The 24,659-nt window shown below is 44.5% G+C and overlaps 1 protein-coding gene across 1 annotated transcript in view; it reads left to right on the plus strand.

The window, feature by feature from the left end:
- GALNT9 (polypeptide N-acetylgalactosaminyltransferase 9) overlaps positions 1 to 24,659 on the plus strand; it is a 186,007-nt gene that overhangs the window by 25,532 nt on the left and 135,816 nt on the right. Inside the window, exon 2 of the mRNA XM_081842695.1 lies at positions 19,963 to 20,143. Within this exon, the coding sequence (XP_081698821.1) occupies positions 19,963 to 20,143 (181 nt within the window). The remainder of the gene's footprint in view (positions 1 to 19,962; positions 20,144 to 24,659) is intronic.

Consider the following 24,659-nt stretch of genomic DNA (forward strand, 5'->3'; position numbering starts at 1 on the left):
TCCTGACCCACCCTGGCTCCCTGCTTGCATGCCTGTTCCTGACTTCACCTGACACCCTGCCCTGCACCCAGCTTCAGCTACTATGGACTGCCTCCACGTTGTACCTTTGACCATGGACTGGACTTGGACCTCGCCTCTTGGGTAACCCACGGGACCAGAACATTCAGCCTCTTGGTCACTCTCCTCTCCAGCCTCCACCTCTGCCTCTGCCTCTGGACTGCTCTCTGCCATAGCTTCTTCCTGCTCACTGAACCCTGTTGCCTCTTCAGCTTTTGACACCTCCTCTTCCCCATCTGCTCTCTCTTCTCCTTCTGAGCACTCACTGTCGTCCCACCATCAATCCCCTGGCTCTTACCTTGGGGGGTTCCCTAGCTGGTGCCTCTCACCACTCCTCTGCATCCAACCAATCCATGACAGATAAAATGCCATATGCCAATGGTAGCCAGCATGGCGCCCCCCAGATCTTGTTGGAATCCAACACCCCATTATCATCAGTCAGTGTGGCCCATGGTCAGGGATGATTGGAGGTCTCTTCTCAGCTGAATGCATTGAATTTGCTTTCTTATTATGTATAGGTGCTATCTTACATCTACCATGTTCCTTTTTTAAGCTGGCTGGTAGTTAGCTGTAAACATTTGCCCAGCTGATCAATGACACCTAAGTGGTTGTTAGTCTTTTGCACATGCCCTCCAGTTGGTGAATCTTGGGGTTCTACTAAACAAACAAACAAACAAATCTGAGATCTTGGATGGCGGTAGACTCTCCTTCATTTGATGCTTTTCAGAAGAGGTTGGATGGTCATCTGTCAATGAGTCTTTAGCTGTGATTCCTGCATTGCAGAGGGTTGGACTAGATGAGTATTTGGGTCCCTTCAAACTCTACAATTCTATTATTCTGTGACTCTTACCCCTGATCTGGGGACTACTAGTCACAAGAGCTAATGTTGGAAACCACTTCTCCACTTGAACAGGGCTCTGAGATATTAGAACATAGGTGCAGCAATAACTCAATATGGATAGCTCTCATTTTCAAAACCATAAAATGGCTGGTATGTACAAGTCCTAGAATCCCTGACAATAAACAACCAAGGTCCAACTTCTCACTTGTCAGCAGAGGAGAATAGGCTTCATCCTGCTCCATGAATTTGTGTCCCCCCCCCACCACCTTGTATTAACAGCAGGGAAGATGATAGAGGGAATCAGACTGGCTACCACTGTACAATCATACAATCTTCTCATCCCACCTTTCACATCCATTTTTATGTCCAAATGCTTACACAGCATTGCAGTCTCCACCATAAACCCTTTTGCAGTAAGGAGCATTCAAAGCACACTGACTGCGTACCTAGCTCCCAAATTAATTGATCTGAAAATAATTAAGTAGGCAATTCATGTGCAGCAGCTACTGCTAATTATCCCAGAGAGGCCCATTTCACTGTTTTTGTGATCCTTTCCTTGTGGGTGGTATGTTCCTTCTGTCTTCCTATCACAAGGCAACGGAGCGAGCTCACGGGGGTCGTAACTATCACTTCTTTGATTCATTTTTATAGTTTAAATCCCTTGCAGGGCTTTGCAGAAAATATCAGCGTCCAAATATTATCTGTAAGAGTAAGTAAGCCAACAGCAGACCACTTTCCTCATGACAGATATGGAGCTTCTGGGATGGGCTGATCCACTGATTCCAGCCCATTGCAGGTTGGCTGGTGCTCAAATCATAGATTGGTTGAGAAGAAAGGCTCATAGCTCAGTGGCAGAGCATCTCCATTGTATGCAGAAGGTTCCAGTTGCAATCCCTGGCATCTCCAGTACATCCCCAGTCCGAAACCCTGGTGAGCTGCTGCCAGACAGTGTAGACAATACTTATTCAAGACTATTGGCCCATCTAGCTCTGTATTCTATTAAGGCAGTTTCCTATGTTCCTTAATCAAGTGCTAACATGGATACATATTTGGGGAAGGGCTACAGCTCAGTGGGCGACACAGGTGGTGCTGTGGGTTAAACTACAGAGCCTAGGACTTGCCAATCAGAAGGTTGGCAGTTCAAATCCCCGCAACAGGCTGAGCTGCCATTGCTCGGTCCTTGCTCCTGCCAACCTATAGCAGTTTGAAAGCACATCACAATGCAAGTAGATAAATAGGTACCGCTCTGGCAGGAAAGTAAACGGCATTTCCGTGCACTGCTCTGGTTCACCAGAAGCGGCTTAGTCATGCTGGCCACATGACCCGGAAGCTGTACGCCGGCTCCCTTGGCCAATAAAGCGAGATGAGTGCCGCAACCCCAGAGTCGGTCACGACTGGACCAAATGGTCAGGGGTCCCTTTACAGCTCAGTGGCAGAGCTAGGGTTGCCATATCTTGAAGAGCAAAAAAAGAGGACAGCCTGAGCCACTGCCAGCCCGAACTGGGGAAAGAGGCGTATGGGCATGGGCACACAGGGCCGCCACTGCTGCGCCCACATACCTCTTACCCAGCTCAGGCTGGCAATAGCTGCAGCATGCAGTGAAGCCCAAGCCCAAGCCCCATACATTTTCTTTAAAATGTAAAAATCCACCTGGATGGGCATGTTGACCCTCAAAAAGAGGATATGTCCAGGTTTTACCAGACATATGGCAACCCTGGGTCATTTGCACACAGAAAGCCCCACCTTTAACCCCCGCCACTTCTCCATGCGGACAATACTGAGCGCATTGGACCACTGGTCTGACTCAGTATCAGGCAGTTTCCTCTGTTCCTTTGTTAGAAGCCTGGCTTTGTTAGACAGCCAGTGTGGTGTAGTGGTTAAGAGCAGTGGACTCGTAATCTGGTGAACGGGGTTCGCATCCCCGCTCCTCCACATGCAGCTGCTGGGTGACCTTGGGCTAGTCACACTTCTCTGAAGCCTCCCAGCCTCGCTCACCTCACAGAGTGTTTGTTGTGGGGGAGGAAGGGAAAGGAGATTGTTAGCCACTTTGAGACTCCTTAGGGTAGTGATAAAGTGGGATATCAGATCCAAACTCCAACTCCTCCTCCTCCTCTTCTTCTTGGCTGCCCCCCATGCTTAGGGGTGTGTAACAAGAACACCAAAAGGGGGGGGTGGAGTAGAGTTAGGGTAGTTGCCCCTCACATTTTTCACTTAATTCTTATTGCAGTGCCTGAAGTGGGCTAATGTTTCTGTATAAAGTGACGGCCATTGCATTCCCTCCCCTAAATGTCAAAGCCAATTAATCTTTATACAAACAATAAGCAAGAAAGGAGAAATGAAAATGTTCCAGGCTTTATTGCTCCTTTTAAATAAAACACTATGCCACTTTCTTGCTGACACTTTCCTTTCCTGCTTATTCTCCTTCTGTGCTATTGCAAGACCAAACTATCTTCTTTAGTTCTCCAGTTTTATTGTGACTCCAAAATGTGATCATGCTCAATTTTCTCTTTATTACTCATATTACTCTCAATTATTGTTGTTTATTAGTACTAGACCCAACTGATGCATTCTACCAGAAAAAGGATTTCTGCTTGTGCAATGGGACTTCCTCCATGCTCTGATTCTGCCCCAGAGAGTTGAGAGAGCTCCTAGAACAGATTTAGGGGCTGCATGGGGGGAAGAGGCAGGATCACTGGTGGAAGAAGAGGAGTGCGGGGGGGAGCACACCGCCCCCAGCAGGGCAATCCCGGTGGGGTGCCATTGTGGCCTTATAATGGGAGTGAAGAAATTCCAGCTTAGGGCTAAATCTGACTCACCAGACTCTTCTCAAGCCATGCCTCCTTCTCAAGCCACACCAGTTACTGAACCTGGTCCATCCCCTCCTCAGCTGAATTTGAATGTTTGGAAAGTGTCCTTGAACTGCAACGATGCCTGTCTTTTGCCTGGATGAAACCTGGAGTGGTATCTGTATGTAGGTAGAAATATGTGACCTTTCCATGACTGGAGCATAGCCTCCTGTGCAAAGGTAAGAGTGATGCCCCTTGCTCCACCAACTTTTTTTCCAACTTCTTTCCTCCATCGATGACATGTGGCCCTTGGAAGGCTGCCTTCTAGGGAATGTGGCCTCTGGACTGACAAAGGTCCCCCATCTCTGCCTTCCTTTGAAGGTGGGATATGGATTTAACCTCAGCAAGAAAGCACTCAATGGACATTTCTCTCCATCCTGCTCCAGTGCCTTGCCTGCTATCGCATCGTCTCTCCTTGCAGTAAATTAAATCATATTCCGATTTAAAAGAGAGAGAGAGAGGATGAATAGTAGAGAAAGGGATGTCAGCCCAGCCTGCACAGGAACAGATAAGGCCCAGTGAATGTGTGCAGGAGTGAGATAGTGGAATAAAGGTGAGGGAATAAGGGATGGGGAGCATGGGGAGGGAGCAAGAAGTAGGAACGGAAAGATGAAAGTTCTGTCTGAAGATCCCCGGCTTCAAAACAGCAAAACTCTGCAAGGAGACAGAGTGCACAAATGTATTTTCCTTGATCTGCACAAACCTACAAGTGTAAAATATAGAGACTGTCAGGGAAATGAGGGTGTGGGCATGACTTCGAATGATTGGAGAGGGAGTCAGAGTACAGGTGCGATGGGGCTGAAAACAAATCCTGGCATAGAGAGACGCTCCAGTTTTAGGAAAACAGTAGAAAAGGCTTGTGTCTTATTTAGGGGATGTTACACTCCAGGTGCCAAGGATCAGGATTGTTGAGCATCTGCTGAGGGCCACACTCTGGGAATGTGACAAATGCTTGGGAATCATAGCTGTGTGAATAGTAGCTACAGCTACTTGGACTCTTTAGGGGAAGTCATGTGATTTAATTGTGTTCTGGATGTTCTTTAAATGTATGGATGTGTCCCTAGCTGGTTCTGTCTTTGGCTCTTATTCCATCTGCCATTGGGCTCCCTGCCTTCTGCCCTACCAGTCTCAACGAGTGTGGCGATCACACACAGGGCCCCCAGATGTTTGACGGTCTATTGACCCTGTGCCACCACTGTGATTGCTTTCTTCACTGCCACCACCCCGCTTCTCACGGGGACACACGGAGTCCAGACAGTTGTTAACATTAACAAATAATCAAGTTTATTTTTAAATGCAGGAACAAGCGTATGGTTTCAGTTTATTTTTCTCTTGTCAGTTTCTTAATCTTAGTTCCTAACAACTCCAAACTGATTATTCCAACTATCTATCTGACTCAACCTAACAATTCCTCTCATTCACTCTCTCACAATACAACTCGACCAACCCATTGCCTATTCCTCCCTCTTACTTCTCCAACTCCCAAACCTCAACTGACTCTCAAACAGCTCCCACTCTAACTTTTACTCCACCCTTGCATTCTCACTGGCCAATCACACCACACCCATTTTAACCCTTTCCTTATGACCCATCCTAGGAGGCAAATGCCACAACGAGCATCAGTTACCACTGGATGAAACCATAGTTCTCATCCAAGTGCCAACCTTTCTGAGCAGGGGAATACATGGGTGAAAGAACTATGGTGACAAACTCAAGGTTGATTGACATGTTGTATGCACCATCAGGAGGAACATAGTAGCAGATCCTGTGGTCACATCAGCAGCTTGCATTTCATGCATGGGGATCCCCCAAGGAGTCATGGGAACTATAGTTCGCACCTCACAGAACTACAGTTCCCAGCACCCTTAAGTTACAATTCTGATAATTCTTTGGGGGAAGCCATGTGCTTTAAATGTGCTTTGAATGTATGGTGTGGATGTAGTGTGTTGCTGCTCCTCCATATATAGGTTGCAGCATCCCTCGTGCCTATTAATTTATTTTATTGCATTTATATCCCACCTTTTCCTCCAAGGAGCTCAAGGTGTTGTATATGGCTCTCCCCCTCATCATTTAATCCCCACCACAAACCTGCGAGGTAGGATAAGCTGAGAGGCAGTGACTGGCCCAAGGTCACCCAGTGAGCTTCATGGCCAAGTGAGGATTTGAACCATGGCTTCCCAGGTCCCTAGTCTGACACGCTAACCACTACATGACAGTGTCTGTCACACTAGCTATGGGCTGATTTGTGGATTTAGCATGCGTACACAGCAAGTAAGCCCATTACAATAGTCACTTCATCAAGTCTGTAAGCTGGCTTCACAGTGAGGTGTGTTTAAAGTTGCCACTGAGACTGAACCTTCACACCAAGTTCAAACTGAATTTGGAAGTTTCTCGTTAGCCTAAACGTTTTGAGGGATTTCAGCAGAAGTGGGGGAGAGTTTGGGTCAAAAGAGTAACATCTCTTGGAGCTTTTATATGCAATTATGCTGTCACAGGATATCCCCCCCCCCTTCGCTAGAGACAAAATCAATATATATATAATGATGAGGTTCCTGAAGTTCAAAGGAAGCCAGCAAAAAGTTGAAGGATGCTGGCAAATTTTCCCTAGGAGACTTTCACATATCCCTAAGTGTTTTCTACACATGCATCTTCACACAGCACATTCCAGATTCATATAATGTGCTGCCACAGATGTAGTGAGGGCAACAGTTTTGGGTAGCTTTAAAAGGGGGAGGGGACAAATACATGAAGGAGAGGTTTATTCATGGTTGATAGGGATGGATGGAGCTGTCAATTTTGGTTTCTCGCAGTTTCTCATTCTTCTAGCCTTAAGCTCGGTTCTCCACATTTCCACATCAGTTTACTTTTAAAAAAAAAGTCCTCATGAAAATGTACCAACATACACACACCATCCTTCATCTGGGCAAGCTAGAGCCATGATCACAAATCAAGACGATCCCACTCCAGGGCGGGGGACCCTCAAGGAGTGTGAGAAGCAGGGCTGGGGAAGGCTGTGGCCTGGGACAAGTCTTTATGGCTTGATGGAGAGGTCAGAGGGCTGCCTTTGGCCCTGGGCACTGAGGTTACTTAGCCTAGTTAAAGCCAGGGCTTTTTTTCAGCTGGAACTTGCTGGAACTCAGTTCCAGCACCTCTTGGGTGGGCACCATTGCCATTTTAAGAGAATGAGGGAGGTGTTCATTATGAGTTGCAGCACCTTTTTTTCTAGAAAAATAGCACCGATTAAAGCCAACCTACTACTGTGGAAGATCAGCAAGCTCAAATCACAGTGTATTTGGTTGTTTCCTTCTTATTTTAGTTTCTTTACAAGTTTGGAGGCTGGTGTCAGAATGCCTAGCTGCCTGGCTTCATCTAATAATGAGGGGCAATGAAATATTTTGCTTCGGGGTACAAGCTGTTTACCTGTAGGGTTCAAAGAGATATGTTCTATCCATCCACCACAAGCCTCTCTGTTTAATTGGCCCAGGCTCTTCATACTGCTTTTGCTTGGCACTGGTGGCCTCGGGTATCAGCCACTGCCAGAGGTCAAATAGGAGACTGATGGCATTCTGAATCTTCGTTTCCTTGCGGGGAGGGGAGGGAACCTGGTTGCCTAGCAGCACAGATGAGTACCACAGCATCACTTGTCTCCTCTCAATGTTGAGGCCATCACCAAATCCAGAATCTTCTGGCTGTTTCCTTGCCCCCTTCCTGATCTGCAGAAAACTATGAATTATAAACACTCTCCTGATTCATATGAGAGGTGGGTGTATCAAAATGAAGAAAGGGAAGTAGTGGCATGAATTATTCAATTTTGTTTAAAACAGATATAGGATTTTCTATAGGGTTTTTTTAAAGAAAAAATGGGAGCTTATGACAGACTGATGACAATAAAAGAGAAATGCAATAAAAAAAAAAAAACCTGTAACAAATGCAGTATTATCTGCTAGGGATGTGCATGCACCCACAATCCAATTCAGAGCCCATTCCAGTGCTTTGGAATGGCCCTGATCCGATCCGGAATTATCCAGGGCCAGCCCCACCTGAATCTGTGCCCCAATCTTATTCAGGAGTCTTGTATTGCATTTAATTAGAGTTTAAAATGTCCTCTCCTCCTCCTCAGTGCAAGGCCACCCCCTTTGACAACCCCAGATCAATTCAAGCGGACCCAATTTGATCCAGGCCTCAACCCATTCCAGCCAAATCCCAGGTTGACCCAAATTGGCCAAATTCAGTTTGGGATCTGGGGTTGAGCTGGTATGCACTATTATCTACCCCATAGAAATAAGGCACAGGTGTGGAAAAGAGCTGATAGCCTAGCCTTCTCATGATAACTGATACCCTCTAGATGTGACCAGAACAGGATACAATACACCTGCCTTTCACAGAAGGCAGTCGTATATTAGAAGGGCTATCCAGCCCACATCCAGTTTAGAGAACATTAAGAAGAGAGATTTGAGACCTGGAAGTTGCCCACCAAGAGTGAGTTACTGCACAGCAGACTAAGCAGGCACACAGGTCACTGGGTCTACTCTACTATAGTGAGATCTGCATTGAATTCCTGTTAAAATTTAGACTGAGTGCTTCTAAAATTGCATCTCTACAAGAGATGGGGAGCCTGTGGCCCTCTAGATGCTGTTGGACTACCATTCTCATTAGCTCCACCCACCATGTCCAATAGTCAGGGACGATAGAAGTTGTAGCCTAATGGGATCTAGAGGACCACAGGTCCCCCATAATGATCTACAGTGCAGTGGTACCTCTAGTTATGAACTTAATTCGTTCTGGAGGTCCGTTCCTAACCTGAAACTGTTCTTAACTAGAGGCGTGCTTTCGCTAATGGGGCCTCTTGTTGCCGCTGCACCACCGGCACATGATTTCTGTTCTCATCCTGGGGCAAAGTTCTCAACTCGAGGTAACTTTTCCAGGTTAGCAGAGTTTGTAACCTGAGGTGTTTGTAACTCAAGGTACCACTGTCTATATAAATATTAACCTAAGCAACTGTGATGTGTTTCCTCCTTTTTAATGGTGTGTAATTGGCCCCCCGATGCCAAGGTCTCAAAAATCCTTAGTTGGTTTCTGGTGCCAGCCTTGATATGAAGGTAGTATGACCTATAAGGAGTTGCCAGCTCCTTTGAAAATGGAGACTTTCATCCTACCTCCCCTACCTTTGTGTCTATCTGTTGTTGACCTTCATGATCTTCTGATATTTGTTTATCTTCTTCCAAATTATCTCTTGTAATTAGAATCCTTCTCCTCATCTCTAGGGGCCGCAGGCTTCAAATGAGGATTGCTTAAAAGCAATTACATTTTGATATTGGAGATCTGTACACATAAATGTTGTATCATTTCCAATTAAAAATAGTAATGAATTTTGTCCACAGAGACAGCGGACTGAGCGGAGCTATTGTTTCTGTTGGTTCCACTGGGATATAACAAGAATGCGTGCACAAACATCTGTGTTGCGTGCGTGCATGCATGCACGCTCACACACACACACACACACACACACACACGCCATTGTGTGTAGGTGCTGTTTCACTTTTGGACACAGTTTGAGTCAGAGTTCCAAACTAGAAACTGCCTTTGAGCTGAGTCATAGGAAAGGTCTCTGAGCATCTGCAAAATAGGGATGGGTAACGACATTTACTTTGGTTCACCTTTTAATGCCAATGCTAACTAAATTGCACTGCCTCAAACAACATGTGAACCAAAGCACAGCTTTCCTTCAGAATTTGCACTGCTACAAATTTTCCAATGAAGTTCTCCAACCCCAAAAGGTGTGTAAAAATACTTATGTTGGTAGAAAGTGAGCATACAGTGCATACATTAGTGAAAATAATATACAAAAATTTATTATACAGTGGTGCCCCGCAAGACGAAGGCCTCGCAAGACGGAAAACCCGCTAGACGAAAGGGTTTTCCGTTTTGGAGGTTCTTCGCAAAACGAATTTCCCTATGGGCTTGCTTCGCAAGACGAAAATGTCTTGCGAGTTCCTGCAGGGTTTTTCCCTCCCCCCCCCTTTTCCTAAGCCCTAAACCACTTATCAGCTGATCCGCTAAAAGCCGCTAAACTGCTAATAGCGCTAATCCGCTAAGCTGTCAATGGGCTTGCTTCGCAATATGAAAAAACCGCTATACGAAGAGCCTCATGGAACGGATTAATTTCGTCTTGCGAGGCACCACTGTAGTAGTAAAATTTTATGCAAAAATATGTATATTCAGCAAAATGGCATACAAGCATGCATATATTTGGAGAAACGTGAGGTAAAATGGGGGGGGAGTGCAAACTGAAGTGGAAATGTCAGGAGCTGAACTTCAGACTGGAAAGATCAGGAACGAAAGTGGGGGATGAAATCCACAAATGTGTACGGCTCCAGCGATGGTGGATTAGTCAATTTCCAATCTGTTTCAGTTTCTCATGCGTTCAACTATGTGCCCACTCCATCCTGTTTTATGCAATTTTTTAAAAAAGCACCCCCAAAATAGATTTTAATTTTACTCATTTTCTCCTAAGTTCTTCATTTCTGTTTGCTGTTGTTTTAGCCCAGGTGAACTTCCTCTTTCTGATGGCCTTGCTTTGCTAGTTATGGTCCTCTGTCTTGGTCCTCTGGCTGGGGGTTGAGAGGCTCCTCCATTATTCGGCTCCTCCATGATAATATGACAGCAACAATCACAGATAACAATGGCTCTCAGTGAACCATTCACAGTGGGATCAGGTGTTAAACAGGGTTGTGTTATTGCCCCAACTCTATTCAGTATTTTCATTGCCATGATCCTACATTTTGTCAAAGGGAAACTCCCCACTGGGGCAGAAATCATATATCGAACAGATGGAAAGCTCTTCAATCTGAGCAGGCTGAAAGCAAAGAGTAAGGTTACCGTAACTTCCATCATAGAGCTTCAGTATGCTGATGACAACGTAGTGTGTGCACGTTCAGAGGATGACCTCCAAACCATCCTAAGTATCTTCACAGAAGCTTATGAAAAGCTTGGCCTGTCGCTCAACAGCCAAAAAACCAAAGTGCTGTACCAACAAGTACAAAATAACCCCTCTGCAGTGCCACAAATCCAAGTCAATGGTGTAACGTTGGAAAATGTTGATCATTTCTCCTACCTAGGCAGTTATCTTTCCACAAGGGTCAACATTGATGCTGAAATCTAGCATCACCTGAGCTCTGCAAGTGCAGCTTTCTCCCGATTGAAGTGCAGAGTGTTTGAGGACCGAGACATTTGCAGGGAAACCAAAATGCTTGTTTACAAAGCTATTGTACTACCAACCTTACTCTATGCTTGTGAAACATGGACCACTTACAAACGCCATCTCCAGCTTCTCGAAAGATCCCATCAACGGTGTCTCCGAAAAATCTTACACATCACTTGGGAAGACAGGCGAACTAATATCAGTGTACTGGGTGAAGCAAAGATCACCAGTGTTGAAGCAATGATTCTTCAACATCAACTTCATTGGACTGGTCGTGTTGTGCAGATGCCTGATGATCGTCTTCCAAAGCAACTACTCTATTCCGAACTTAAAAATGGAAAGTGTAATGTTGGTGGTTAACAAAAGAGGTTTAAAGACTGTCTCAAGACAAATAAAAAAAAATGTAGTATAAACACTGACAACTGGGAAACACTGGCCTGCGAGCGCTCGAGTTGGAGAACAGCCTTTACCAAAGGTGTCATGGGCTTTGAAGACACTCGAACTCAGGACGCAAGGGAGAAACATGCTAAGAGGAAGGCATGCTTGGCAAATCCACATTGTGATCAACTCCCGCCCAGGAACCAATGTCCACACTGTGGAAGGAGGTGTGGATCCAGAATTGGCCTCCACAGTCACTTACCGACTCATTGTTAAAACCGTGTTTATGGAAGACAATCTTACTCGGCTACGACTGATCACCAAAGAAGGAAGAGAAGAGAGGCCAGAGTCTTATTTCTTTCACCTTTGCAACCCCACCACAACTGGCATATGGTGCATCAGTTTCCAACTCTGTTTCCACCTCTGTCTATTGGATGCAGCCAGGTTGGTCTCTCCCCATTGCCATGCTGCTTTCTTCCAGTGAGATGTGCAGCCTCCTAGCAACCCCCCATTCTCTGGCCAGTGTTCTACGCTCTCTGCAGTCGCAGGGCAAGTGTAGAACTTTGTTCATTTTATAAGACTCTGTAATATACTTCTACCATCAAGGCTCATAAATCCTGCACAAACTCTCTGCTTAATGAAGAAAAAAAAGAGGTCCAGAACTAAGGAGACGCTCTGTAAAATTATTGCTTTGGAGAGCATCCAAAAAATTCTCTTGTCCCTCAGACAGAAGAAAGAGGGAAAAAAGGTCACAGAATGCATTACTGGCTCAGCATGCCAATACTGAGAGTATGCAAAATGAAAACCTTTGGCAAGCACATATACTGTACTCAACAGCATCCAGGCAAAATGACGTTATTTCAACTTCGAGATTGCTACCTATTTTACAAGAAGAGGTCATATTGAACGTACAAATGAAGATGGAAATGCTTCCGGCTTATGACTCAGCCTAAATATTAAGCAAAGACGTGTTTGTGAGATTTGGAATTGTGCATTTGTTCAGTTTGGAACTAGCAGTGAGCCCAAATCCCCTCTACACACAAGAACTGTACGACCCTGTGAATAGGTTTGGTATCCAGGAACTGCATGGAGAGCAGACAAGTAAATACGTTTTTTAACAGGAAAGAAAAATCTATACTTGGAAATTTACTTTCAAATATGCCCTTCATCAAAATGATTAGGACAGCAAATATGGAGCATAATACTATTAACTATTTATTAATATTGGCAACAACAGCCACTAACAACAGCAACAAGAATAGAGCTTGTTAAATTGCTTATTGCTTCAGAAGGTCTCCAAGAGACTCACAACATATTTAAGAACCTGGTGGATCAGGCCAGTGCCACAGCTAGCAAAAGAACACACTCTCCTTGATTTTGTACTGGCAGGATTTAATATTGCAATGTTTGTTGGTTTGCTTTTGCTAGCTATTGATCAGTGCTTCCATGCTTCTTCCTGACAATTTCAAACATCCAGCAGCACAGTGGCAGCCTGATGAACCATAGGGAAAGGACCATAGTTCTGTGGTAGGATATCTGCCTTGCATGCAGCAGGTCCCAGGTTCAATCCCTGGTGAATCCAGATATGGCTTAGAAACCCTGTAGAGTTGCTGCCAGTCAGAGTAGATTATACTGAGCTCATGAAGCTGTGGTCTGACTCAGTAATAAGGCAGCTTTCAGTTTGCCTATGAACAATGAAAACAGTTTTGAGTTCAGATTGGATCGGTGTGTGTTATTTTCCTTAAGAAAGATCAGATTAGCAGTGGGAGCAGCTAAAACACCAGATTTTGCAGAAAACCAAATGCAATCCTTATAATTATGTACGGCTAAGGTGGGCCACCTAGCTTCCTCTCTCCTAGGAAAAATGATAAGCTGCTTTTCACCCTCTGTAGTCTCCGTGTTCATTGTGCTTCAGCTTTGTTCTCTTCTTGGTAGAACCACTGCTGTTCTGTGAATACAGTGGTACCCTCGGGTTACAGACGCTTCAGGTTACAGACTCCGCTAACCCAGAAATAGTACCTCGGGTTAAGAACTTTGCTTCAGGATGAGAACAGAAATCGTATGGCGGTATGGTGTGGTGGTACCTCAGGTTAAGAACAGTTTCAGGTTAAGAACGGACCTCCAGAATGAATTAAGTTCTTAACCTGAGGTACTACTGTAGTTCTTTGCAGTTAAATATACACTTTTGTTCCTGCTTTGTTACAAAAGGGGGAACAATTCCTGTTCTGTCTGTGGTTCAGATTAAATAAATTGATTTATGGGTGACTGTTTTGTAGACAACAGAACATTCTGCACATTTTGTCCTCTCTCATGTTTGAGACGTATAGAGAATGGAGACCAAGATGATCAAGGGTATGGAAGTCAAGCCTTATGAGGAACAGTTCAGGGAGTTGGGTATGTTCAGCCTGGAGAAGAGAAGACTGAGAGGTAATATGATAGACACCTTCAGCTCCACAGGGTAGGATGTGAACCAATGAATACAAATTACAAGAAAGGGGATTCTAGTTAAACATTAGGAAGACATTTCTGGTGGTAAGAGCTGTTTGGCAGTAGATTACAAAAGAAGGTGGAATCTCTTTCACTGGAGGTTTCTAAAGAGAGGTTGGATGGCCACCCATCAGGGAGTCTTTAGCTGTGTGATGGCCTTGGACTCGGGCTCGGCCTCGGAACCAGAGGAGTCTCAATCTGCACTGGATCCTCTGCCTCAGGCATCATCTGAACCAAGTCTGGGGCCTGATCCTGAAGAGTCCCAGTCTGCACAAGTTCCCCTGCAACAAACACCAGCTGGCCCGAGTCAGGGGCCTGAGCCTGCCCTGGCTCCAGATGCGGGGATTGCCTCGTTGCCTTCAGCTGGGCAATCACTTACAGCTGCTCCACTACCGGTTTGGTCACTGGAGGCTGAAGCGGCCCCTGGTTCTAGTAACCCACCAACGACTCCTGAGCTGCAGAGACTAAAGTCTGAGAGGAGGAGAAACCTGAGTACTCGCAGGAGGAGTGCTCTCCTTTGGGCGAAACAGGGAGGTGAGTCGCCGGGGGATAAGGACCGACCACTACCCTGACAAAGATAAAATGTTGTGGGAGCAACATTGCTGTATGCCAGATCCTGCCTGAGATAATGTACCTGTCCTTGCTTGGTATCCTGCCTCGTGTCTTGCCTTGGCCCTGTTGAATTGACTCCTAGTGGAACCTTTGGATTCTGGACCGGTCCTGGACTGTGTTTCACGGGTTACCCCCGGGCCCAGCACAAACTGTGATTCTGTGCTAGATTACCCTTATGGTACCTTCTGACTCTACAATTCTGTAATTCTAGGATTCTATGACCCCCTTCTCTGAAACACTGGAGGACTCTATGATTCTGTGAATCTAACTGAACATGCAAGTCTTGATCAGTGAAGCAGTGCACCTGCAAAGTGTGTGACACCCCCACCCCAAGAACTTTTGCTGCTATTATTAATACTGCTTTTCATTTCTTCTCTTTGATCTCAAAATGCATCCAGCATTTCGCCTGGGAAGGAGACACATACTACAGCACTAAAATTGTTTTTAAGTGACAACAGCCCGTCTATCAAGCATTTAGGAAGCACTGCAGAAAGCTTCCCAAACACTGGGGAATAAGTGGTTCCTGCAGAAGCTGGCTGTGCTTGTGTGTTCCAGCCACTTCTCATACTATGCCACACATAGGACATCAGAGGTCAGGCAGGTGGGTATGGTTTGGGGAAAAACAGCCTTGCGGGCCAGATTGGGACCTGTGCTGTGCCAAATCTGGCCTGCAGCCTGAAGAATCCCCACCTCCAGTTCTTTTTTAAAAAATATTTTTATTGCTCAATTTCCACATAACAAATTATCAAACCATACAGTTGCCTACATAATTCCCCCCCCCATGGACTTCCCTCAGCTCCACTCCCTGATTTCGCTGTACATATTTTCTCTGCATATTATAAAATTATATATATCTTTACATATATGTCCTTCATGTTATCAACAATAAATGTGTGTATGTTTATTTAAAACCTGCCAAGGAGTCCAGTTCATTTTGTTGTATTTTTAAATAATTTGTATAAAGTTCCCATTCCTCCTTGAAGTGACAGTTGTCCTTGTCTCGCAATTTGTACGTCAATTTGGCCAGTTCTGCGTAGTTCATCAATTTCTCTTGCCACTGTTCTTTTGTCGGGATTTCTTCATTCTTCCATCCTTGTGCTATCAAAACTTTTGCCGCTGTTGTAGCACCTCCAGTTCTAAGCTGGATGGACCAATTGTATGACATGGCATAAGAACACACCCTCCAAATGTCCCTGTTTTCCAGGGATGTCCCTGATTTAGAGAAACCGTCCCAGTTTCTGATTTGATCCCAGAATGTCCTGCTTTTCCTGAGGACATCCCTATTTTCATTGGAGAAATGTTGGATGGTATGGAGTTATTCGACTCCCAAGCTGTATGAAGGCAATCCTGTATATGGAAGGTTTTTTTAATGTTCAATGTTTTATTATGTTTTTATATATGCTGGAAGCTACCCGTAGTGCCTGGGGCAACCCAGTAAGATGTATGGGGTATAAATAGTAAAATTATCATTATGGAATGGGGTGTCCCTATTCTCGTGGGAGAAATGTTGGAGGGCATTTCAGAAAGCATTCTGTGCTCCAGTGCATCCACTTCAAGGTTTGGTCCCTTCAAGGTTCCCCTTTCTTCTAAGCACTATTGTGCACTGCCTCGCAGTGTGTGCTGAATTGAAAGCACCGTGATGCAGAATCACTGCTGGCAACAGCTTTAGGTTTAGCGGCTTTTCTGAATTGTGTCGTGGTGGCGGCGGCGGGCAAGAGAAAGAGAAGGCATCAAATCTCTTTTTAATTGTTCTTCACCCATCAGCAATACTCACTTTTGGTGCTGGTTACAGAATACAGAAGTGCCTGGCTGGTGCTTGTGCCCGCTCGACAACCCCGGCTAGTTGATTATGGATGCTGTAAGCAAGCTCCAATGTTTCATAGGGAAAGAGGCCATTTCAGTGCAGTTCAAGTGGATTAGGGCTGGCTAGTGGCAATTTCCTAGAAATGAGGAAAGTAATGCAAGGAAACCAGAATGTGCGTCATGAGTATGGCTGCATTTTTTTTAAATGAGAGAGAGAATGCCTATTTTTTTTTCAGCCAGGGGAAGAAAATAGAAATGATAGTATTAAGCTCAGGATATCAAGGAGGGGAGAAAAAAGCTCTTCGTGTGGATTGCACTGCAGAGGAAGGCAAGGAAATCTTGAACAAGAACACATAGGAGGTCTAAAGTTTCAGGAGATGTTCTCTTTCCACCCTCCTCCTGTCCAGCTTATCAGGCTTGTCCTGGCTCAGAAAGAACATTTGGTGTTTAATCAATTAATCCAAGGTCAGGGGAACCAGCAAGCCAGATTGACACCTCCTCCCACCACTCCCAAGCCAAGTTTGACAGATGAGTGGAACCACCCTCCTGGCAATCACCTGAGGTCACATTCATACCAGGTGTCCCTTTTATTTCCCACAGCAGCCTCCAGACCCTGTTTTGAAAGGGGTTTCTGAAGACATCTTTAAGAGCCTGACTCAAAATGCTGTTTTTGAAAACACTACTTTGAAAAGAGCTTTGCAGTCATGGGCAAACAGCTGGTCAGCAGCGCATGCAAACACCCTTTTGGCACTGAACCAGATTTAATTTTTATCTTCCCCACTGTGATGGGCTGGCAGAGGAAGGATGATATAGATGGGTTGTTTTCTAGAGACCTGGGGGAGGACTCCAGTTGGGTGTAGATCTTGAGGAGGATCCAAGCATGTGGAGCTTCCTTCAATCTGCTTTCTTCCCTCAGCTATCCTTGCTTGGAGAGCCACGAGCTCCTCCTCCCTCCCCACAGCCACTGGAACCTATATCGGGTATTTTCATGGTGCCTATTGCACTGCCCACCCCTGCTTCTCCAAATGTAGGTGTTCTACCTGCCCTGCCTGCCTTGCAGAGAGCAAAGACACCTCCTCTGTCACCTAAACCCCAGATGTGCCAAAAGAGGTGTGGAAAGGTGGAGCAGAATTCACCTTCTATGGGGAGAATTAGATTGCTTGGCTAAGGAGCAGAACCACTTGCTGCACTAAGTTGAGCCCATCCCTGAACCTATTCATTTAAATAGGATACCAAGGGGTGTGCCCATGTTGGATGAACATCTAAGCTAGATCACCGTGCCACGACTTTGTGTTTCTGTGCCTTGGATCAACTCTGTTACCTGCTGTCCCTTCAGCCTGCTATTCACATAGGTATTTCACTGATGTAAGTGTTAATGCCTTTGGAAACATCCTCATTTGAGTTATTGTTCTTGAACAACTGGGAACCAGGACATACAATGTCAGCAGTAGAGCAGGCAGTCCTGGCTTGACTGAAATGGTCTCACAGGCCAAATGGAAAGGCCTAGTGGAACTAATATGGCTTCCAAGCCAGAGGTTCCTCACCTCCGAATGAGTCGGAAATTGTTAGAAAATGCACCAACACTATTGTTCTATTTTATTGGATCTGATCTAGAAGATGTGGGCCTACTAGTAAACAATAGCAAATCATCTGCCTACAAAACCTTTTAAAATCCCATTTGTTCACATGCAAAAAATAAAATAAAAATGGATTTCTCTGTTTTGCGTAATGGCACATGCCAATAGCTCCAAATGTAATTCAAAGCAGAAATATGACAGTCTCGTTTCCCTCCTATTTAATGTTACAATTTATGAGTCACTTTTCCATCAAAGGTTCTCAAAGCATCATCAAAAAGTTTACTAGAAGCCTATGATAAAAATGACAAAAGAACAGCAGTAACAATCAAAATCATGAAAAACTGATCTTCAAATGAAGGGGACAGAATCACAACAAATCCCTAAAACATTATTATAGAAAACCTGACAGATGTTTGCTAAGTAGTTGTGATGCATGCTAGAAATGTGAGGAAAACAGAGCAGATTGTACGCATGTATGGTGGATGTATAAAGAAACCTGAGGTTTCTAGGGTAGGTGGAATCATTAAATGTACACAGGAAATGATTATTATATGGAGGGGGGGCATCCAGCTTGAGGGTCAACTTTGGACCAGTATAGATCCCAATATGGTCTGTGTGGCCATTTCCACCACCAAACCACAAACCACCATATGTGACATTAGGCAGAGCTGCTTTGGCAGCAAAGCTAAGTTCCATGTGGGGAACTAAATCATGCAGCCGATCCCTGCAGACAGTAGTTTTGCCAGTCCTGTGCTTGGCACTGTCTAGCACAGAGCTGGCAGAGTCCTGTGCTGCAGATTCTGAGCAGCTGGCTGCTGGGCACTTGGGAAGCACTGCACAAGAGACCCAGATGGGTGGATGGGACAACAACTGTCAATCATCTCGCATAATATTGAGAGATAGGTTGTCCCACTGTTATGTCTTGAGCGTGGATCACAGAACAATAGGCAGGTAGGATTTTAGAATGTAGTAATTTGATTGGCCCGTAGGAGCTGTCCAATCCGGCTCCAAGAGGGGAGTTTGAATTAGCCTCTCAGGTGTGACTGATGGTGTCAATAAAGTATATATAGCCTGGGATCTGGGCGGGACATCACTGACTCACTCCTACAGGATGATTGACTGTTTATACTATGAGTTGAAATAAACACAAGATAACCTCTCCACTGAGTTTATTTCACCCACCTACCTGTCCAGATAGACCCATGGGGGCTAGGGAGAGATAAGGATCTGGTCTGTGAGACCCAAAGTTTCCCCCTTCCCTGTTATATAACAATAAGTCATTTCATGAATCCTTTTGGGCCTATCTTAAAGAAAGCATGCCATTAGATTTCATTGGATCATGTTCACTGCAGCCACATTCTTTTGGGTTATCTTCGTTTTAAAAACCGCAATGCATAAAGCACTGTGCAAGCACATTTTGTTGTTTTTTTTAAAGAATATTTATTAAAGTTTTCTACAAAAGAAACAGCACAATGCAAGACAAAACAGAAAAAAGGAATAAAAAAAACAACAAAAATACAAAAATAGTTAAAAACCAAATAACATTTTCATCACTTATTTTCTTTTAACCTATTTTCCAGACCTCCTCATACCTTCCTTTCTTGTATTCCAATTCAAAATGTTAGTTCAGCAAATCCTCACCATTAATTATTACTTATTTCTATACCTTATTTTCATATCTTTTAAACATTACAGCTGGAAACCACTTAATTTCTATCCAACATCATTCTAACATTTTGCCACATATTTCACTTCATATGTATCTTCTGAAAGGGGCTGAGAAGAAATCTTGATGTACTGTGGTTCCACCAAAGTGCAGGGTCACTCACTCATGTCAGTAAAACACTACACAGAATCCAACCCTGAAGTACTTTTACGGGGTTTTCAGAAACTTTACCCAGATCTGTGAATTACTAATATAATATTTATTTTCTTAGCACATCTTTATCCTGTAAATTTTGAGTGTTTTATGGCATAGGCTGACTGAAAAGATGTTCAAAGAGGGGTGGGGAATAACCCTTTCCCCCAGGTATAAAAGTGAGAAAAGAGTTAAATCTTCATTCAGAAGATTAAAACGAAAAATCTGCCAAGATGTTTAGGAACCACTGGGATCCGTGTTAACTAAGATGCATCTAATGATTGCCTATATCTTCTCTGCAGGTCTAGCCAAGCCAATGGGATTAGTTGAAGGCCCTGGAGGCTTGGGCCAAGGGGGGATGGCTGCTACCCTGAGAGACGATAGTCATGAATCTGAAACAAAGTATGAAGAATATGGTTATAATGCCCAGCTAAGTGATCGGATTTCACTGGACAGGTCTATTCCTGACTACAGACCAAAAAAGTAAGTACACTTTTATTAGTGGACATGATTCTGTTTTCTTTACTCACATTGGAAAGCTCCTAAAGGTTTGTCTAAGTGTTAGTGTAAAGGTAGCCTAGATCAATGTTTCCCAACCTTTGGTCTCTAGCTGTTTTCAGACTACAATTCCCATCACCCCTGACCACTGATCTTGATCGCTAGGGATGATGGGAGTTGTAGTCCAAAAAGAGCTGTAGACCAAAGGTTGGGAAACACTGGCCTAGATGATGCCCTCCTCATATTATTAGACTCCAGCTCCCATCAGCCCCAACCAGCATGGCCAATGATCAGAGATGATGAGAGTTGTTGTCCAACAATATCTGGGTGGCTCTAATTTGGCCATCCTTGAAGCTAGCTGATGATGTCCAACTAGCTAAGCAACTGGAAAGGTCAGGTTATAGGACAATGGAAACCTGAACCAGATGTCTACTGGTAACTTACCTGTGTGTGTCACCATTTGGAAATTCAGTCTTCTCAAATGATAACTAATATGAAAGGCAGCATGTCTCCTACTACCAGATGCTAGGAAATAACAGCAGGAAGGGGCTATTGCACCCTCAAAGGATCTGGTTGGCTGCAGTGGGAAACAGAATGCTGAACTAGATAGGCATTAGCTCTGATCCAGTAGGGCTCTTCTTTTGTTCTTTTGCTCTTCTCTCCTGTCTGCCAAGACCAGGTGAGGGTTGTGGGAAGCTAACCTGAATGTAGGCCTGGAGAGTGTAATTCTCCTGTCCCCTCAGTTAGGGCTGCCATACATCCAGAATTTCCTGGACATATCCAGGATTCGTCCATAGAAAATGGTGTCCAGGAAAACCTGGCTGAATAGCAGCCTTTATCAAAAATGTTGATTGTGTTTTTTAACTTCTGAAAAACTGCTGGAACAGAAGGAAATGAAGGAATGAGAATCTCTCGGTTCTGCTGTACACATTGGTGGCATATATGCACACATGGCCTTTTGGAAATGAGAAACTCTTTTATCTCGTCTGATTGGCTGAGGGAAGAGTGATGCTGGGCAGCTGGCTGGCTTGGGATGATGGTCTGCTTCTCCACTGAAACTGACAAGGTAGCAGGAGAGCCTTGTCAGTTTCAATTTGTTCAGATGCCTTTTAAAAAACATTTGTATCTAACCCTGAGACATATGTGGGCTGGAGGTTGGGAGGATCAAATGACTCATCTTTAATTGTACTTCTGAGAAAAGAAATATAACGAAAGAACTATATAGCCAGGATCTTTATTCAAGCCAACTTTGGCTTTTTGCTTTAAAGTAAGGCTACATCCACATTATGCATTGAAAGCACTCCAATACTATTTTCGGAATCATGGCTTCCCACAAAAGAAATCCTGGGGGCTGTATTTTGGTAAGAATGCTGAGCATTGTTAAGAGATCCTTATTCATTCTCCGAGAGCTACAATTCCTAAAGTTCCCTGGGAAGAGGGATTGGTCATTAATCTGCTCTGGGAATTGTAGCTCTCTCGAGGGAATAGGGTCTCCTAACAAAGCTCAGCATCCTCAATCAACTATATTTCCCAGAATTCTTTGGGGGTAAGCCATAACTGTTAAAGTGACTTTTATCTTAATGATTTATTTCAAAAAATATATATTCTGCTTGATTGTTTAAAAAAACACCCCCAAGAGAATAAAACAATAATATTATCAGTAAAGGTAAAGGTAATGAGACCATTAGGTCCAGTCATGACCGACTCTGGGATTGCGGTGCTCATCTCTCTTTATTGGCCAAGGGAGCCAGCATACAGCTTCCGGGTCATGCGGCCAGCATGACTAAGCCACTTCTGGCGAACCAGAGCAGTGCACAGAAACACTGTTTACCTTCCCGCCAGAGCGGTTCCTATTTATCTACTTGCACTTTGACGTGCTTTCAAACTGCTAGGTTGGCAGGAGCAGGGACCGAGCAACAGGAACTCACCCTGTTGCGGTGATTCGAACCACCGACCTTCTGATCGGCAAGTCCTAGGCTCTGTGTTTTAACCCACAGTGCCACCCGCGTCCCTTAATATTATCAGTAGAAACAGTCAAAAACAACTATTTAAAACATAAAAAAATAAAACCAGCAAATTAGAACATCCTTCAACAGTCTACATGTTTGGGTAGAATTGTCTAAACCGATGGTTCCCAATTGGTGATCCAAGGACCCCAGGGGGTCCACATAACACACCCAGGGAGTCCACGGCACTATTCACATAACAAAAATCACCATAGACATATCATATATATTTTTCAAAAGTAGGGGGTCCACAGCTTGGCTTTTGAAAAACAGGGGTTCTGCAGTACTTAGTTAATTGGGAACCACTGGTCTAAACAAAGAAAAAAATCTAGTAGTTGCTGCCTGATGTTAAAACAGCATACCAGAACATTTATCTGATGAATATAGGGATGTCGTATTCAATAATAATAATAATAATAATAATAATAATAATAATAATAATAACAACAACAACAACAACAACAACAACAATATACCCCCACACATCTGACTAGGTTTCCCCAGCCACTCTGGGACTTTACAGCACATATAAAACCCTAGTAAAATGTTGTACAGGGGTACCTGTACAACAGGTTACAGACTTCAGGTTACACACTCGTACCTTGGGTTAAGAACTTTGCTTCAGGATGAGAACAGAAATCATGCGGCAGCAGGAGGCCCCATTAGCTAAAGTGGTATTCAGGTTAAGAACAGTTTCAGGTTAAGAACGGACCTCCAGAATGAATTAAGTTCTTAACCCGAGGTACCACTGTACATTAAAAACTTCCAGATACAGGGCTGCCTTCATATGTCTTCTAAAAGTTGTGTAGTTCTTTATCTCCTTGACGTCTGATGGGAGGGCGTTCCACAGGGAGGGCACCACTACCAAGAAGGCTCTCTGCAGCTGTAAGTGCCAGTTCTGCAGATCGAAGCAGTCCAGTATGCAAATGTGGGGTAAGGACATAAGGGTGCCTTAAATGTATAGCATGGATGTGACTTTAGGGCCCTTTAACTATACTAATTTTTTATGGGATTTTCTCCATGACTGCCTTGCACATGCATTGATAAACTAACTTATACCAAAGTGCCACATTTTTCATGCATCTCTTCTTTGACCAGTATGGCAAACTATGTTTAACGCTGACACCATTTAAGGACTTCCTTCATTAAGTGGCTTTCAAAATCCTCCAAAGGAGATCCTTCCAATACCCTCCAAATGAGACGTCCTTCCTCCCCTGTCATCATAATAACAATCGGTAAACGTCTTAATGCACCCCAAGGAATGTGACACTGCTAAACTGCTCTCCATAGGCAGGACTGAAAAGAATACTTAATTAATTTCTAATAATAATTCCTCCCCCCAAAAAAACCTTTGGGGAGCTGGAAGCACAGCTAAAAGTTTAAATAAAGAGCCTTATTAAGTGGGGAGATAAAAAGTTTAAATAAAGCATGCTCGACAAGTCTTTCTGGAGAGATCACTCCAGCTGCAGGTAGCCAGGAAGAAAAAGGCAGCATGTCAAAATCTGAGCAGGTTGTTGTTGTTTAGTCGTTTAGTCGTGTCCGACCCTTCGTGACCCCATGGACCAGAGCACGCCAGGCACTTCTGTCTTCCACTGCCTCCCGCAGTTTGGTCAAACTCATGCTGGTAGCTTCGAGAACACCATCCAACCATCTCGTCCTCTGTTGTCCCCTTCTCCTTGTGCCCTCCATCTTTTCAGGGTCTTTTCCAGGGAGTCTTCTCTTCTCATGAGGTGGCCAAAGTATTGGAGCCTCAGCTTCAAGATCTATCCTTCCAGTGAGCACTCAGGTAATGAGACCATTAGGTCCAGTCGTGACTGACTCTGGGGTTGCGACGCTCATCTCACTTTATTGGCAGAAGGAAGCCAGCGTACAGCTTCCGGGTCATGTGGCCAGCATGACTAAGCCACTTCTGGTGAACCAGAGCAGTGCACAGAAATGCCGTTTACCTTCCCACCAGAGTGGTACCTATTTATCTACTTGCACTTTGACCTGCTTTCAAACTGCTAGGTTGGCAGGAGAATGGTCAGGGGTTCCTTTACCTTTATACATTTAAAGCAGGGTCATAACACTTTGAACAGCCATGGGTTTCCCCAAAGTTCTTTGGGGATTGTAGTTGGCTAAGGTTGCTGAGAGTGCTTAGGAAATCCCTATTCCCTTCATAGAGCTACATTTCCTAGGGTTTCTAGAGGTTGGGAACTGTGGTTCTGTGAGGGGAATGGCGTGTGTGTGTGTGTGTGTGTGTGTCTCCTAACAAATGCTCAGCACCCTTAATAAACCATAGCTCCCAGGATTCTTGTGGGGAAGCCATGACTGTTTCAAATGTTAGGGCACTGCTTTAAATGTATAGCGCAGATGGCGCTGAGGTGTTGCCCTTGTCTAATCCATCAGGAAATAGGGTGGAGTGGGGAAATCTGGAATTAGCTGGCTCTTCCTGTCATTGGTTCCAGCTCCACCTTTCCGTGGCTTCCCTGCTTTCTGCCCTACCAGTCCTAATG

Source organism: Podarcis erhardii (genome assembly GCF_964252035.2).
Source record: "Podarcis erhardii genome assembly, chromosome: 15".
Taxonomy (NCBI): Eukaryota; Metazoa; Chordata; class Lepidosauria; order Squamata; family Lacertidae; genus Podarcis; species Podarcis erhardii.